The sequence below is a fragment of the Pempheris klunzingeri genome, chromosome 13 (assembly GCF_042242105.1).
Source record: "Pempheris klunzingeri isolate RE-2024b chromosome 13, fPemKlu1.hap1, whole genome shotgun sequence".
Lineage (NCBI taxonomy): Eukaryota > Metazoa > Chordata > Actinopteri > Acropomatiformes > Pempheridae > Pempheris > Pempheris klunzingeri.
Window position 1 is genome coordinate 12,261,199 of NC_092024.1, and position 16,975 is coordinate 12,278,173.

General features: G+C 45.9%; 1 protein-coding gene across 2 annotated transcripts in view; it reads left to right on the forward strand.

Moving 5' to 3' along the window:
* mnat1 (MNAT1 component of CDK activating kinase) overlaps nucleotides 1-16,865 on the forward strand; it is a 32,784-nt gene extending 15,919 nt beyond the window's left edge. For both annotated transcript variants that reach the window (XM_070842334.1, XM_070842333.1), the window contains 2 exons: nucleotides 4,516-4,637; nucleotides 16,562-16,865. In XM_070842334.1, the coding sequence (XP_070698435.1) occupies nucleotides 4,516-4,637; nucleotides 16,562-16,682 (243 nt within the window). In that variant the 3' untranslated portion in view covers nucleotides 16,683-16,865. The remainder of the gene's footprint in view (nucleotides 1-4,515; nucleotides 4,638-16,561) is intronic.
* Nucleotides 16,866-16,975: the final 110 nt, after the last annotated feature.

The window sequence follows — 16,975 nt, forward strand, 5'->3', positions numbered from 1 at the left end:
CACGTTACCCCTTGCCCTTTGGCCTTTTCCTTTTTATTGGATCGCTGGCATGTAGTTTGATAGCTGCAGGGGTTTGTGGAGAGGGGGTCAGCCCAGGGGGTAAAGAGAACCGTCTGTCCTGATTGGCACCAGCATATGTGGGCATTCACACCTCTGCCCCTGCCCCTGGCTTGGCCCTGTTTAGGTTGGCCTCAGCAACCCCTTGCCCACGGGCAGGCCAGCCTAGCCCAGCCCTGCAGAAAAAGGAGTTGTCAGCTTTAGGGGCTTTGCGCTGGGGCAGCTGCCACTGGTCAGGCAGTTATATTTAAACTTGTAAGGCAAGGGGAGGCACTGTGTGGGCAGCAGCTTTTACACTTGCTACTTGCTGCTCAGCGGGCCAGTGGGCAGCCCAAAGCTCTTTATCCATACAGAAGCACTGGCAGTGCCAGGGCAGAAGGTGGAAGTGAGGGCTGAGGATGCGATGGCACTAGGCCGGCTCCTAACTAGGGTTATTAATTTCATCCCCTATACAATGCTGACCGCTGTTTCCCTTTTCATTGTTCTCATTATCACTTTGTGCATTAGTGACAAGGGCCTCACTGCCTCTTGAGCTCTGCTTGAGAGAACTGTGGCTCCCCAAACCCTTGTAGAGTGTATGTGGTTGTGAGTGTGTCTGTGGATGTGGTGGGGAGGTGCTGATGGAGAGGTTAGTCTCTAAGCGACCTTGATGTGTCCTGCTGAGCTGCAAAGTCAGGAGAGATGGAGGGGGGCCTGGAGAGTGCTGATGATCGTACTGTGTGTGTGCGTGTGTGTGTGTGTGTGTGTCATGTGTTTCTGGTGGCATTCTTAGTGGTGACCCATGGTTGGAGCTGTTGACCAATGAGCTTTTAATCAAGATTGACATTGTGAATGCTGAATCTGAACTTCTCCTTGACTTACTAGCACGTTCTACTTTTAACAATGTTGACAACAACAAGTATGAAAGGCAAAAACATAAAAGCACAGCAGTAGTAGAAATACGTTTTTAGTTTTAAATAGTGACTGAAAAAAAAAAAAAACAGGCTTGTGAAATACACAGTTTCAAATCTATGAGCATGTCTGACAAAGACACTCCGTCCGTCTCTTGTTTTTAGTTTGGCACCGTCGGCGCTGTGCCTCAGGGGCAGACCTCTCAAACCTTAAAAGTAATGTGACTTTTATGAGACCCCTGTCCCATAAAAGTCACACAAATGCCTGCCATATCACTCTGTCAGATGGGTTAACCCTGCTGCTTTCACAGATGGTACTGTTAAGATGGACAGCGGAGTTAAGAAACAGTAACATGACTGTACATCATGAGCTGAATTCAACCCCCCCAAGAGACAAAGTGTGCTTCACAGGTTTCCAAGCCAGCACACCTGTCCCCTCCACCAATGGCAGCTTTACTTTACCTTTTTAAAGCAGTTCCACTCCTACAAATTGACGCTAGATTTGCTAGATCACTGTAGCTCTATCTGATCTTGAGGAAGATGCATCAGGATCACGAGAGCAGGAGGAGGAGGACTACTCCCTCTGGCGCATTGGTGATTTCCTCAAATCATCCTCCCCTGCGGTTTTATTTAGATTGATGGTCCCTGGAGTTTCATTTTAGTGTCACAGGGGTATTACAGGAGTCTTAAATACCAGTTATACACAAACTTGAAAGCGTCATAAGTGCACACATTATGTTGTGTAGGTAGTAAGATGGGCCTCCGTGATGTTAAAAGCAGATGTTTGTGTTGGCTCTTTCAGTGGTGTTGTTCTAATGGCCCATAGTCCCTTTCCATTCCTGCTTGGCCGAGCCTGGCTGGGGGTCCCTCTCTATGCCTTTCTGCTGCTTTCGTTCACCAGAAAACAACATTCATTTGCCGTAATTCACACAAGCTTTTAATAGGAGGTGATGAGTTCATGATTTAAAGTTTCAGCGGTATTATTAGGTGGAGCTGAGGACAGAGCAGATCTGAAGGGCACAGCTCTGCGTTCGATGGACAGTCAGACAGCTTGTCTTGCAACAAAGCAGTTTAGATGCACTGCAAATCATTCATTTCCACATTTTTGTGAATATGTTCAGTAGAGCAAAGCCTGATATTGTGTATGCATGTCTTATTCTTTGTTTGTCTGTGATGATGTGTCTCTGCCAGTTTTCAAGGTGCCCTTGCAGAGGAATGCAACAGAAATTGCTCTAGACTGGGGGTTGGCTGTGTTCTGTCTGTCGTTTAAAAATCTGATTTACTGCCCTTTAGCTATCTGCAACTCCCAATTTGCCGCTCTCTTTCTCTACCACTCTACCACTGTAGAGTTTTTCTTCTCCTTCACCTCCCTCCACCTCTTCGTCCCAGTGTGTCTCTTTGATTGGCGCAGTAGGGGAGTTAAACAGTGCTGAAAGTCTGAAAGAAGATGGATGGAGAGAGTGAAGGAGTGTGAAAGTGAGGGAGAGTGACTGGGTTTGGGTTGGTTGGTCTGGGTTTCATTAGCCTGTGGTGAGACGTCACTGTGTTAGATGAATGGATGGGACAGGATAGGGGATCACTGGCACCTTGGGGTTAAAGGTTGAGTGAAAACTACAGAGAAATGTGTGTCTAATATTTTGTTTTTCAAAGGACAAAACCAGCAATCTAAATCTAAAGCAGTCAAATAGTATTTAAAAACTTCACATACATATCGGGGCAGCAGGCTAAAATACTGGCTGTTCTTGGGTCCATTATTTTATCTCAGCAGCAGTAATTTCATGGTCGTAATGTAATGCTGTCAAAAGATATGTTGTGTTTTGAGTAGACATTCAACTCATTAATTCTTTGCTGGAAAAACCCACTCTGTGGCTGTTAATATACTGCCACCTGCATGTATAAACCACAGCTGAATGCAACAGGTTCAGACTCGTTCTGTTAAGGTAGATGAAAGTCATTCTGGGAAATAGGATTTGATGGCATGGATAGATTCCTGTATCACAGTATATGTAATTTTAATTTTTACGATATTGATATATATTGTGATATAGTACATTTTCTGAAAAGTCAATTGAAGAAGTCTATGGTTAAAACGCGCAAGCAGGAATATCATATATATCAATGTACTTTGGTACTTTGATGCCAAAACTGTATACAAATCCAATACTGCCGTTAAGTATTCTTGATGATGCTGAGGCAGGTTGAAGAAAAGTGCAGAAAAAGTCAATAGCAAAACAAATCCAGGAATATATTAAGCACTAGATACTGGTAACTTATTGTGTAATAAGGGTACACTATATGTTGTCTTTGTGTGTGGTTATTTGTTTTTCTGTCTAACTGTCCTACACACTGACCCGGTTTGGACAATTACCACCATGTTGTGTTTGGCACAGAAACTCTGCATCCATTGCTGTCTCAGTGTGCATCACTTGGCACTTTTGTAACTTCCAGCTCGGCTTTGGTTGCTTTATTTCCCCGTGGGTGCGCTTGCATGGGCCAAAGCATGTGTGAGGGCGGGCAGTCTGAGGCCGCGGGGCACATGTTACTCGTTTAGTTTGGTTTTCATCAGCTCCCCTCTGTGATCTGTTGTTTATTCTCCCCCCACTGCTCTTTTTTTTTTTTCGCTCTCTCTCTTATCTGTCTATCTTTTCTTTGTCTCTGAGTTCCTTTGCTACTCTTTAAAATAGTGGCTGTTTGTTTAGACATCATCTTTTTAATTCCAGGTTTGTTTCATGGTTCTGGCTCATCCTCTGAATCCCATCAATTTAATACTGGAGAAAACAAAGTGGTCTGACGCTGTGTGGAAATTCCCCTTTGAAGGCAGAGCCCCAAATCGAACAATTCTACAGCGAGAGAGATCATGTTTCTCACTCGCTCGATCACCATGCTCAAGAGCATTAGGAACTGGAGGAGCCTGACTGAAATCTCAACTTCAAGTAATTATGAATCAAAAGGGGTTTTATAAAACAGACAGACAGAGTTTTCAGTGGTTGACCTGTAGGCTTTATGACGGTGAGAGAGCCAGCAGTGTAACAAGTTGGACAATCCTGAGGGTTTGTCTAATGTCAGTGACATTCACATTTACCCAGGCTGGATCAATGTTGTTTTAGACAAATCTGTGGAAAGACGCAAATATTGAATAATTACTACTAAAAGTGCAAAGTACTTTTTACACTCTTACACTAGTCTACCAAATTAATCACTTTCTCTTCTGTGTCAGTACATTATCAGTTCATTTGTCTTTTGGTTGTTTCATGGAAAAAGTCATTTTTGATCCAAAGTACACTTGCTCTCTGTTATCAGGAATAGCACATCCTCATCCACCCCACCACAGTTCCTCAGAATTATGTTGTATTTGCTTTTGTTCTTGATCAAATTTCTATCACGAATAGAAAAGGTTTTTGCTGCAGTTTCATTGACATTAAGCCTTTACCAAATAGTTTTTTCCGTTTGTGTCATCCTGATTCTGCCTTTGTCATAGTTTCCAGTGTTGCGCTGTACACTAAACCGAGACAATGCAGATTATTGTTGTGTAATGAATGTTTTCCCTCTGTTGTTGTCTTTGTTTCAGCGTCAGACGGTGTCTCTCCAGGCAGTGCCCAAGATAGAGGAAGTTCTGTATCAATACAAGCCCCTTTACATCGAAACCTACGGACCCCCAGTGCCTGAACTGGAGCAGCTGGGCAGACTCGGGTACAAACGCTTTTACACACTCATGTTCACACTTTTGCCGCAGCCAGAGATGGGGGCCTGTTTAACTACAGGTTTTAATTTCACCTTGAGATAAACACAATTGTCAAACTGAATAATAGAGAAAACCAATACCAATGATGGGTCTATCATTTTCGTAGTTCTTTGGAAGTTTCCTGGAAAGATCGATGTAATTTGGGGCCAATATTGGAAAAATTGAGACAAAGATCTGATAATGTTAGATTTATTAGTTGTGTCAAATTTAGAAGCAGCTGTTGATTTCCAGTCAATTTTGCATGAGAGGACTGCTCCATTTAAACCCTTTTGATATCATGTAAAAGGTCATCTGAATTGCACTGTACTGACTTATAAGAGCAGTTAATTGGAATTTAATCAGATAATCAAAAATAGTGACTACATACTGTCTCAATTTTCCTTGTAATTGGTACCAAATTAAAAAGCTATTCCCAGTGACCTTCCTATAAATGTACATATTTTTTCTAGGAAATTATAGGAACGTATGGAATGTGTAAAATAAGGTGTTGTGAAGTGTAAGTTTTGTAATTCTCCGCATAGCTGCAGCAGTGTGTTGTAAATGTTTTGGTGAAGGGTTAGGGAGCTGTTAGAATGACGGTGTGCCTGGGAAGCCTGGCTCGTCTCACTTTACTCTTCTCTGATTAACTGGGAGAAGGAAAGCAAATGAGGAGGAGGAGGAGGGCTAGGAGAAACAGAGAGAGAGAGAGAGTGGGGGAGAGAGAGAGGGAGTAGCAGCCATCACCCTGCCACAAGCCGCCACAGTGCCGCTGCAGGAGCGTCCATTAACACACACAGGAAGTGCTTTCCCCGACGGCCCCATTGGGCCAATCAATCCACGACGCCATTGGTCCAGTCCTCACCGAATGTAAACTATCCACCAGACAGCCCAGCGCCCAGCCATCTGCACTGCAACTGGCTGGCACTAAAGTCTGCCCACACACTGAGACCAGCCTGCTTTTTATTGGGTGACAGGAGCAAAACGGGGTCATATTCTTTTTGAGCGAGCTCATTTACTTTCAGCACTGCTTCACCCTGACAGTAACCTTCATTTGGCTGAGATGTGCGGATTTGAACGTAACGTCAGCATGTATAGGAGAAGGCTTTTCTAGGTTATTCTTTATTCTTCAGATAAAAGTTGCTATTGACTTTTGTTGCACAATCTCATTTACGTAATTACCTGGAAAATCACACTTGCTTGCTTGCTAAGGTGAAACATTCTCCTTAAAGGATTGTTGGAGAGTTTAAGCAGAATAACTGGTACTTATTTACATTATGTATTCAGTGAAGTGCTGAGGTCCCACTTCTTTTGGCCAGGCTGATCAATATGCAGATGAAACACATCTCACAATTTTTGCCGCATGCTGGAGCTCAGAGGAAGGAGGAAGAGGAGGAGGGGGGTGGTGTCAGCAGTTCAGGGGTCCAGGAGGACCAATGCTGGAGAGGAAGGGTTCTGCCACAGAGATAAATGAGTTTCAGTTCAGTGAGGAAGACCAGTCCCACTGGTGCAGGCCGCAGGCAGCGACACAGACAGGCCCCTTCAGACAAACCACAACTCCCAAGATGCAATGTGCTGTTAAGTAAAAGCAAGGAATAGTGCTGACACTTCTGCGCAGTTGGCAGTTTGTGATTCAGCTGAGGTTTTGTGCATGCAAGCTCAGATATACGTAGACGATCAAGCTTGCACATACACATGCATACATACGTTGTGCCTTAAACCTGCTATTCCTTTTTATGTCATACACACTCACACTCACCCCACGTTATTGCAGTCCCAGCGTTTTGTCCACAATGCAACTTGTGTGATGTGGTAAATATTCACAAGTGTGTGTGCAGAGGAGAGAGAAGGCAGACAGCGTTGAAAGGGTGAAAATTGAGTCCCCTGTGTAGAGCTTTGGGCTACAGCTCCAATCCTATGACCTGTGAAGGGAATATGTTTGAATGTGTGAGGAGATATGGATGTGTCTGAGTGTGGATGAGGTGAAAGGGGGCTGTGAGGGGGCAGGTACTTATTTTAAAACACGGCTGTTTGTCTTGGTCAAGGCCCACGGTGACAGCAGCACCACTGGTGATTTGTCTTGGACACAGCGATCAAGTGAGACTGGAGAGTTCAGCTCACACACCCCCTCCCTGGTGGCTCCAGGGCCTCTGGGGCTGCTCTTTTGCACAGGATGTCCAGTCAACACAGGACTGACTGGAGCCGTGCTTTTCATTTCAACTCACTCTCTCCTACAACGCAGCTCTCCTTCCCCCTCTGTCTCAGTGTCTGTGTCTTTTTCGCCTTGTCCCTTTGCCCCCCAAAAAACCGCAGGAGTGCTGCACGGCTGCCAGGAAAAAGAAGGGCCACGCCTCTTTCACTGTCTCTCCCTCTCTGTCAGCTGTACCTGAATAAATATGGGCTGAGCAGAGCTCTTATATTAAAGACAGCTGCCTCAATACTGGAGCAGAGTAAAGGCTGCATGTTCAGGCAACAGGGGCCTCCAGAAGTGCCCATTCAGCTTCCACCTCAACATCTAACCCCTTCCACGCACACACATACATAACCAAATGCTCCTCCCCTGATGTGCATAGGTGCGTATGATTTGCCACAGAGGAAGGGACCCCGACTGTGTGAGGTTTCTGTAATGGCAGTATAGTGCTGTCCATCTCATTGACTGGCACATACCCAGAATCATGCGTGAGCCGTAAGAATTATGAGCAGACTAAGAATTATGACTAGACTATGAACAGTCCCACTCTAAATGTCCTGTCATGGCTCCTTGCTTTTATGTTGAACAGTAAAAGCCTTTAATAAACAAAATCAAAGTAGAAGTAAATACTGCTTTGGAGACACAAACAGAAACATATGATGTTTACATTGACTTGGCTGTGATATGAATCCCAGCACACAGAGACCAAAGCGGTAGCTGTTTTAACTCCCACCTCCTCGCGCTGATCCTGCGCTTGCTGATGGACATAACCTGAATGGAAGCACTTGCATACAGCAAAATACATAGCATCAATGAAGTCATGTCTGCCTTATAGTTAAAATGGTTCTATGTTTAGGTAAATGAGCTCATGTAGACACACGCGGATGACCTGAAAGAAAAATGTATGTTCTATTTTTGTTTTTGTTTGTGTATGTAGATGAGCATCTGGGTCTGAGTTTGTTCTCTACCAGAATACTTTTTAAGCTCTGGCTGCGTAGGCGATGAAAGACTGACTGGGATCTTGGACAAGGACAAATCATATGGGGGGAAAAATAGGGGAAAGAGAAATTGGCTGCGCAACGTTGAAAAATTCGACTCAAACCTCAAGTGCTGACAATGAAAGCTAGCCAGAACAGTTGTTTGTGTTGGCACAGGTCGCCCTGAAATTAGCCCATCTCTCTCTGACAGAGGTTGCTCAATGCGTTTCGCCAAATGCCAGTGTGTATAATATTATGAAGTTTTGCCTCCTCCCCCACACTGCATTGCTTTCTATAATTGGTGGAAAAAGTGAGGTTTTCTGTTGGGAGCGCTTGACAAGCATCCGTCTCTTGTCGGTGGGCTGAAGGGGAGCAGCTGAATGAGCAGAGTGTTTAGTCTGGAGCTCCTCTCCCGGGGATGCACTTCTCTGCACAAGGAAGTAGTCCTCAGAGCACTTTCTCTCACCAAAACAGACAACTACTGACTAGCTAAAGGTGAAATAGCAACGGGTAGTTTTCTGTGACCTTCATTCATAAACACACAGGACAACCAATCATTTTTATCCCCTCAAAAGTGCCCCGAGCCTTCATCTAGAGTGACTCAGTCTGTTTACGGACATATGCACATACACTTGGACACACAGAAGTAATACATAAATCACTTGTGCACACACACACATAGACTTGCAATGTTTAACGTGTACTTAAAGGATGCCGGCTCACTGTTCTGGTTGGGAGCCAGGGGTTAATGGGTCTCTGAGTGATGCTGTCCTCCTGCCTGTGTTCTTTAGCTTTTTCAAACATCCCTTAGCGTCTCCATGTTTATGTGAATGCTGTGTGTGTCTGTTTGTTTGTTTGTGTGTTGGCTTATACTGCATGTTAAGTGCTTTGGTGGGAGGGAGATATCCAGAATAGTCAGTGGTGCCATCACAGCCCTCAGTTCCTGGCAGCCGGCTTTGCTAGCCTTTCCTTGCCTGATTGGCCTGACTCCAGGGCTGCGCTCTCCATCTCTCCTGCTCTGGCCTAGCTGGCCAAGAGCACTACCAGTGACCCTGGATTTGGCTCTGGGAGTTAGCAGGACCACTAAACATGGTCCATAGAGTGCTCTTGAATCCATTTCTGCCATCACTAAATTAGAGTATGTGAGGTTTAAATCGCACACAAATCTTTCCTTCCTTCGCCTGCTTTCTCCTCTCAGTCTGTGATGAAAGTGCAACTCAGTCATGATATTCTTCTATTTCACTCAATATGTAGAAAACAGCCACTCCAGAGGAATCTCCAGAAAGGACCACGAATAGCTTTTCCATATATCCAAAGTTCTCTGATCCCTGCAGGGCGTATATCCATCTGATGGGCCTGGAAGGGCCAGGGGTAGGGATCAGAGGTCACTGACCGCAAGGGAGCCTGAGGTGCAGCACCAGGATGTCAAGAGTGCTGAGACTGATGGGAGCAGAGTGATGGCACCTTGGAGAGACGGGCCTCGTTTTCTTGGCTTCAAATAGTCATGCACTCACGCACTCTCTCACACAAACACAGCTTTGATGCTTAAGTTATGAGCTGGAGACTGAGGCGCCGGTTAACATGACCCCAGATGAACTCCCTCAAGAGCAGTAGTCTTTGATCTACTTTTACTACTGTTAGATAATGTCTCATGGCACATATTTTGCTCTCATTCGGCCAATTAAAATATTCTGCGACATTGCCAAATAGTACCATTTATGGGAAATGATTTATTTGGCTCTTGCATAAGAGTAGGGCTTTCCCTCAAATAGTTTGGGGTTGCCACCATAACCAAGACCTAAAGCTGAACTTGGTTTCTCAGATATCTGATATCCTCCATTCTTCCACACTACACACTCGTTGCGTGTGCCAGTGTGTGGTGTTACTAGATCCAGCATAGCCAGTAACTATAGACTTGAATGCAGTGCTTCTCTGACCCTTTAAGTGTTTCCATAGCTTAGATCTAAAAGCTTGAGTGCAGCCGCAGGGCTCACAGATTTTAAATTTGCATAACCAAAAGAGAATGCAGGCACTATAAAAGTGTGGAGGCTCAAGTCTAGCTATTTGACTTGCAAACATGTCTGTGTCAACAGGATGCCCTATCTTCATTCACAGCGCATAGTCACCACCTTGCTTTGATACTTCGCCTCTTGTACTGAAGGTGCTTACTTTCCTTGTGACTAACTCGATCAGAAACAGTGTGGAGTGGAGTGTGGCCACTGTCCGATACTCCACCAGCCCCCACCCAGACCATTATCCCGTCTGTCTCAGTAAACAGACCATTAACAGACAGAGCTGGTGGAGGCCAGATCACTATTGTTTTCCCTCCCATAGATCTGTGCAAATATTGATCTACTCTTGAAGTATGAGTCAAAATAAGCACGCGCTATAGTTGACTGGAGGCTTTTTACTTGTGGGTGAGTCATTTCTGACCCAAAGAGCAGGCGGAAACAGGGAGCATTGCTGAATGACACAGCGGGAGAAACATTTGTCTTGTGTGTATTCTGGTCATCTGAAAGAGGTCTGCTTTTAGTGTTATTGTTTTCCCTCTGTGGGCTGTGTGCCAGACAGACCAGCAGTCTCCTCCCGAGATGAACCCAGGCCAGGACAATCCAGGCCATTGCCAGTGAAGGAGACACCAGCAGGCAGGGAACTCCGAGGATAACAGCGTCTCTTGCCTTTAGGTTTATTTGTGTCACAGCCTAGAGGCGAGAAGAGGTTGAGATGATGTCTCTTGACTATTTTAACACACTCTGGTTTGTGTGTAGAGGTTTGCAAAGCAGTCGCATGCTGTCTAAGGTTGCATGCTTTGATTTTGAGAATGATGGTGCTCATAAGTATGTGCACACTCAGTTTGTGTGTGTTTTTCACACAAACACCAGCAGACCTGAACTCTGTGCCTCTCCCCTGCTCTTCACCCCTGGGGCAAAGGGCCCACCAATGTACAGGGGGATTAGCTGGCTCATTTTCCCCTCTTAAGAGCTGGAGAAAGAAAACAAACTCCCGTCATGTGGGGCTTGGCTGTAGGGACTTGCCACGCACCCCCCCCCAGGTAGGAGGTACTTCTCCGCAATGATGTATGAATTATCACCCTCCACCTGCTGTACTTTTCCCGGCCTTTTTTGTTTTCTTCCACCCCCCCCAGTCGTCACTCTTTTCCCATCTTTCTCCCAAATTGAAATCCTCTTTGACTCTCCCTAGTGCTTGAGGTGCTTCAGTAACTGATACCTGTGGAGGCAACCCCCACGGGACAGCTCTATTCTTCCTCTCTGTATCGGTGCTCTATTCCCAGAATGTTACATCTAACTGTCAAGGCTCCTGCTGTATGTATGGGTGTGCCTTGTGCTAGCAGCCATTCACTGAACAGCATATGTCCTTCCATTGTTTACGGCCCCATTTGGTTGATGATGACACTGATGTCATGTCATTATCCTCCCTCTCCAGTCTGGTGTGCCCCCCTCCTCCTTCCTCTAAGCTCTTCGGGGGGCAGAGTTATCAAGTCACAGCTCAGGGGACGAAAGAATGATGCTCTCTGTATCAAGTGGCTAGCCGGGTGTGTGATGCCTCTCCAAGCCCCACGGCTGCTGTGGTTAGGTGTGAAGCCAGTGACCCGGCCAGTCAGCCAGCCTCTACTGCCCCCATCAGGGTAGACAGAGGAGGTGCAAGGCCAAGGTAGAAGAGAGCCTGGGATAAGTGTTGACGGGTGACGCTTGGACCAGGAAGTGAAGTTGCATTTGGACTCAGGTAGCACAATAGGCCTTAATCATAGGCACCTCCATTATCCTGTCCTTCACAGACACAAAACAAGTATAGCACTTAGTCATTATCTCTGATGCTAACAAGCTGCCTTCTTGAGGACAGCTTACAGATTGTCAGTCACTCCACATGAGAATGTATTTCTATAAGCGTCAATGTCAAGTGTCACCCAAAGCCTCCGTTAACACTCCAAACATGTTCTCCCCTTAACTAAGTGTCAGCGATACCCACCTCCCTCTCCTCTCTTTTGGGACGCAGAGAGTCAGACTCAGCCTGTCGGTGGTGATGATAAGACACATGATAATGGATAAGGGGTCTGTAGGCTCGTGAGGATATGATGTAACCACGTTGAGCCCCCCTCAGACACACTCACAGAGTACAACATGAGATAATCTGGTGGTCAGTGGGTAGGCTAATGGCTGAGGATCTGTCTCACACACTCGCATGTCCCAGAGGAAGCTGCATTCAGTGGAAAAGAGTGTGACCTATGACCGGTGGTGATGAAAGACCGCTGTTGACAGATATGGTATACCTGTGAGAGTCCTCTGTGTTTGGCTTGTCTGCGGGGGTTTTGTTTCTGGACTGCAGCCTGGACCAATTCACACGTTCTCCACTGGTAAAATTCTGCTCCATCGGTTCGCTGTCGGTATTGATACAAACAGCTCTGCCCTTACATAAACATGTATTCACACACATGGGGGCATAGGCACACATCGCACATCCATACAATGCGCTCAGTGTGCTGTCTCTCTCACAGGGGTACATTTTCTCTCAGGGTAGAGTGTAGGAAGGAGGGGCAGATGGGGTAGAAGGCTATGAGTGAAACCGGAGCTGCCTGAGGAATGCAGGGGGTGTTTTCGGAGGACTGGAGTGGAGTTTGGGGGGTGAAGGGGGTTTGACTTAAGGGGTAGGATGGGTGATTAGGGGGTGACAGCTGAGTGCTGACCCCTCTATAATGACAAATCATCTGGCAGGTGTGTGGCTCTGTACCCCCCCACCCACCCCCTCCAGCCCCCATCATTTCCAGGGCCGGAATACTCAACCGCTGCCGGAGCCGAGCGCTAAAGGAAGACTTCCGGACATTCACACTGCCGTCCAGCAGCCTCATGACTGGCCTTTCAGAAGTACGGGGCAGCCTCTGTTCAGATATAGCCTGCCCTGTGCTCGTCAGCTGCCCTCTCTGTGCACTCAACGCACTAGTCTAAGCTCCATCGCTTTAATAAACATAGATAATGAGGCTTCAGTCCTTGGTACGGGTAGGTTTTGCTGATTAATCTTTATATGTAATTTTCCCTGCCAGTATCCAACAGAATACAGAGTTTTTCTCTCAAACTGCCTGAAAGTCAGCGTGCCCTGTTTGGGTCATGAATCATGCTGACGACAAGCTGAATCCAAAGAGCCTCTCATCCTTTGTGAAGCAAAAACAAATGCTGACCCGAGATCAGTGAGGGTGATGTGAAAGCGGACAGGTGCCAAGCAGAGGCCTGGTCTCAAGCCAGTGCTTTGAAGGAAAAATGTAAGAGCAGCATGACTTCAGAAATTAAAGATTCTCATATAAAAAAAAAAATCATATTAATTCAAATATTGCCTCATGTGTTCTTTTCCGTTGAAGGAGCCAGTTTAGCTTCTTTGAACTTGGTATGGTAAACAAGAATGTTAAGGCTTAATGTGTGAAAGCAGCCAAACCACATACAGTAATTTTACAGTGAGCGTTGTTCAAGGCTGATTCAGATTGCTCCATTGTTCCGCGTGTCTGCTTTGTGGTTTGTATGTTGATCAAGTGTCTGCTTGCTGAAATAGCCATTGTAGCATTACCAGCCTCTTTTCTTTTCCATCAAGCTGGGCTTTCACCGCTCTTCTTAATCCAATTCCAGCCAACACGTGGAGTCTAGACAAGAGGCCCGACGCAGCCTGCACCTCCGTCTGATATCTGCTGTTTTCCCTTTCGGAGTCTCAGCCTTGTAGCTCTTTCCCCGAGGAACCCAAACACCCTGCACTCTGCAGCAGCATCACCCATCCAAACACAAAGAGGAGCCACACATTCTCAGCTGGAAATCACGCAGAACCCGCCGGAACATTGCGCCACTTATCTTTTCACTTTGAATTAGAGATTGGGCTGTGTGGTGTTTTCCAGGCAGCTGGAGTAGGGAATACTTTTGGGGTCCCGTCAGGAAAATCTCTGACCGTTATTAGCATTAGCAGGAGACATTGCCCAGGTATTCAGAGTTCCAGACTCAAGTGGAAAAATGGTGTTAGCGCTGAATAGTTTTGATCCAACTGCACTTGTTTTTTTGACATAAAGGGCCAATAGCAGATAGGTATGAGTAGAGATTTAAAAATAAGGCAAGCGCTTTGCATCATCTATTATGCTTTTGAAAATACAAAGTCATGTCGCTGTTGCTTCCAAATGAATAATTCATGGCCATTGTTTATGGTGAAAGTTTACGATGTTCATGTGAGAAAAAAAACTGACAAAGCATATATCACTTCTTTGACTGTGTGTACTAATGGAAAACCCCTGTCATGCTCCCTTGTGGCTATTGCAGTCTGACACGCAGTCATACTGTGACACACTGTGTCATTCAGTTATGTTCATCACCTGCACTCATCTTTTCCCACTCCCCCCCCCTCAAGCGACATAATGGGCCAGTCCAAAGTGACCCATATTTACCCAATAATACGAGGCTTTGAAAAGACCCATATCGAGTTGCAGCTAATGCTCCAGTGGGGCCCGGAGAGTGAAAGATGTTACCGGCCGAAACGGCTTGGGTTTCAGGGCCCTGCGAACAAAAGGCAGTCCAGTCCTCAGAGAGAAAGGGAGAAAGAGGGGGTGGGGGGAGGCCATGGCTGGTGTGAGTGCACACAGTGAAATGGTAGCGTCAGAAGGGCTCGAAGCGTCTGTTTGAGTGGGGTACTCTGTCTGTGTGTGTGTGTATGTGTGTCTTGCTTTATGAATAAAGGCAGTGTTAAAGAGCCCTGTCTGTTTTTGTAGATGCGTGTGCTGCACATTTTTAATGCATTTCATGTTGTTGCACGCCTTACAGTAGGTGCTGTCAGTCTACTCTTAATGTTCCGGCATTGTCAAGTACAGTCGTGAGAAGAGTCGAGTTTATCTTTCAGCTTCACCAACATCCATAGCCAGTCATGTGTATGTATGCGGCCGGCCTTTACAGGAAGATGCGGATACAGCCGCTGAGTTAATGGAGCAGAACTGAACTAACCTCGGGTGTTAGGGGTGAGCAGAGGGCAGACAGGGTTGGTTTAAGAGAAGAGGGTTTGTGATGATGATACCCAAAGGTGATTTCACCTCATATCCTCCCTCCTCTCTCCGCTTCCCACACCACTCACCCTCTTCCTCCCTGTCCTTCATGTTCTCTTTTTGCTCCCTTGCTCTCTCCCTCTGTCTCTCTCTCGCGCTCTCTCCCTCCCTCTCTCCTTAGGGGCAGGCAGGTATAAAGTTACACAGAGCTCTCAGCTTTCTTGGAAGGAATGACCACATGAGTAGCTTGGGGATTAGATTAGCAGGAAGAGCAGACTTAGCTGGGCTGTAAATAGCCCACTTTTTTCACCATTAAAAAGGCCCAGAACAATATAATCAATAGATAGCACTCATCCGATGCAGGAAGCCATATGAGAAGACCTCCCTCAAGTGCTCTGAAGGACAGGCTACAGCAGCTTGGACCTAATGAAGTTATTATTAATCACTGGGCCTCCTGTTTTGAACTTGTGTGTTGTTTCTCTAGTGGGTGATGAGTGGTCTTTGTGTGCAGGACCTGATTGACCTGATCTATTGCTGCTCTTCTTCTCACTTTCACTGTCTAATGTAAGACAAGACAAGGTCATCTTGTTCAATATTCACAAATGTTTGACTGTCTGCGTTTCTGTCACCGTCATGCTAGCGAATATGTTTCACCTTCTGTTTTCAGTGAAGGTTTTATTGCATTATGAACAAAGAGCTTCGTAGAATCATAAAACACCAAAGCAAAATATGATCTATTCACCGTGTAGTCTCACCAACACCTCTGTCTCCCTGTCCACCTCACACTCTCTCACACACACACACGCCTCCACTCTCAGTCTCTCTCAGCCTCCCCACAGGTGTTAGGTTACTCTGTAAAGCAGCTTGAATGGGCACAGAAATCACAGAGGGCTGTCTGTGCTCTTGATTTCCGTTTCACTTTGAAGTTTCCTCGGCTCACAGAAACAGGGGCCACAAAGCCAGACTCGTGTGAGGGCTTTAGCCCTCTCTGCCAGGACTATGATTTCTGCAGGGTGGAGGGGAGGAGTGGGGGGGGAGTCAGTATTGATAGGCAAGGCTACATGTTGTCTCAGTTGCTGGAGGACTTTGCTTTTTTAGCTTTGCAGTCAGATGCTACAAGAAAGCACTACAGAACATGTGCAGGTTTCTCCCCCAATTACCACTTTCTGACGGCACAAAACAGCGGAGGAAGGATTAGAGTGGGTGGGGACATGGGTCAACACCCCCCACCTCTCCAAACACGTACAACTCATAAGCAGAGGGGCATCTATCACTGTGGGGACAAGATGTGGAGACTAAATTAACAGCTTGACTGCTTTTCTGTCTGTGCACGAATGTGAAAATAAACAGTGACTTTTGGCTTTCCTTAAGAACGTGAAAAGCAGCTTTGGCAGGATACATCTGTAAGCACTTAAAAAATAAAAGACACCCATAATACTTTAATAGAGCCACGTTGGAGAGGCTTTTAGGCACAAGGTGCTCCAGTGTTGGTGTATGGGTATGTCTGTCTTCGTTGATCTCATCAAAGGGCCAAAGGGTTGCGGAGCGCCAGAAAAAATAACTTCAAGTGTGGATTTAATGAAGAATAAACTTACACTCAAGTTACACTCACAGGAACTACTTTTGAAACCAGCTCTCAGGCTGCCAGTCAGTCAGATTATTTACAAAATATCTCAGTGCTGTTACTGACCATGGCTCTCTGTGTGTTCTCAGGTATCTGAACCACGTGCGGACTGCCATGCCTCAGGACACAGCTGGAGGATACACCTCAGCTTTGGCATGTCATAGAGCTATTCAGGACGCTCTCAGCGGGCTGTTTCCCCCGAAAAGCTGAACACATCCGGAGCAGCCGCAGGTTAGAAATAAAAGGACTAAAAGGACCAACAAAACCACACTGCTGCCACCAGGGAGAGGACAAAATCTGCTGTGGTGGATAGCGCTCTTGATCAAGGTGCATATGTCTTTTTATATTTTGTGTTAATTTTATATTTAAATAAATCACAAAGAACACTGAGAATCTGTCCATTATTTTACAGATTTATTTAAAGTGAAACAACTTGATGTTGATGTTGACCCCCGAATAATAACAGTTCTAATAGATTCTGGTATGAACTAAGGGAACTGATT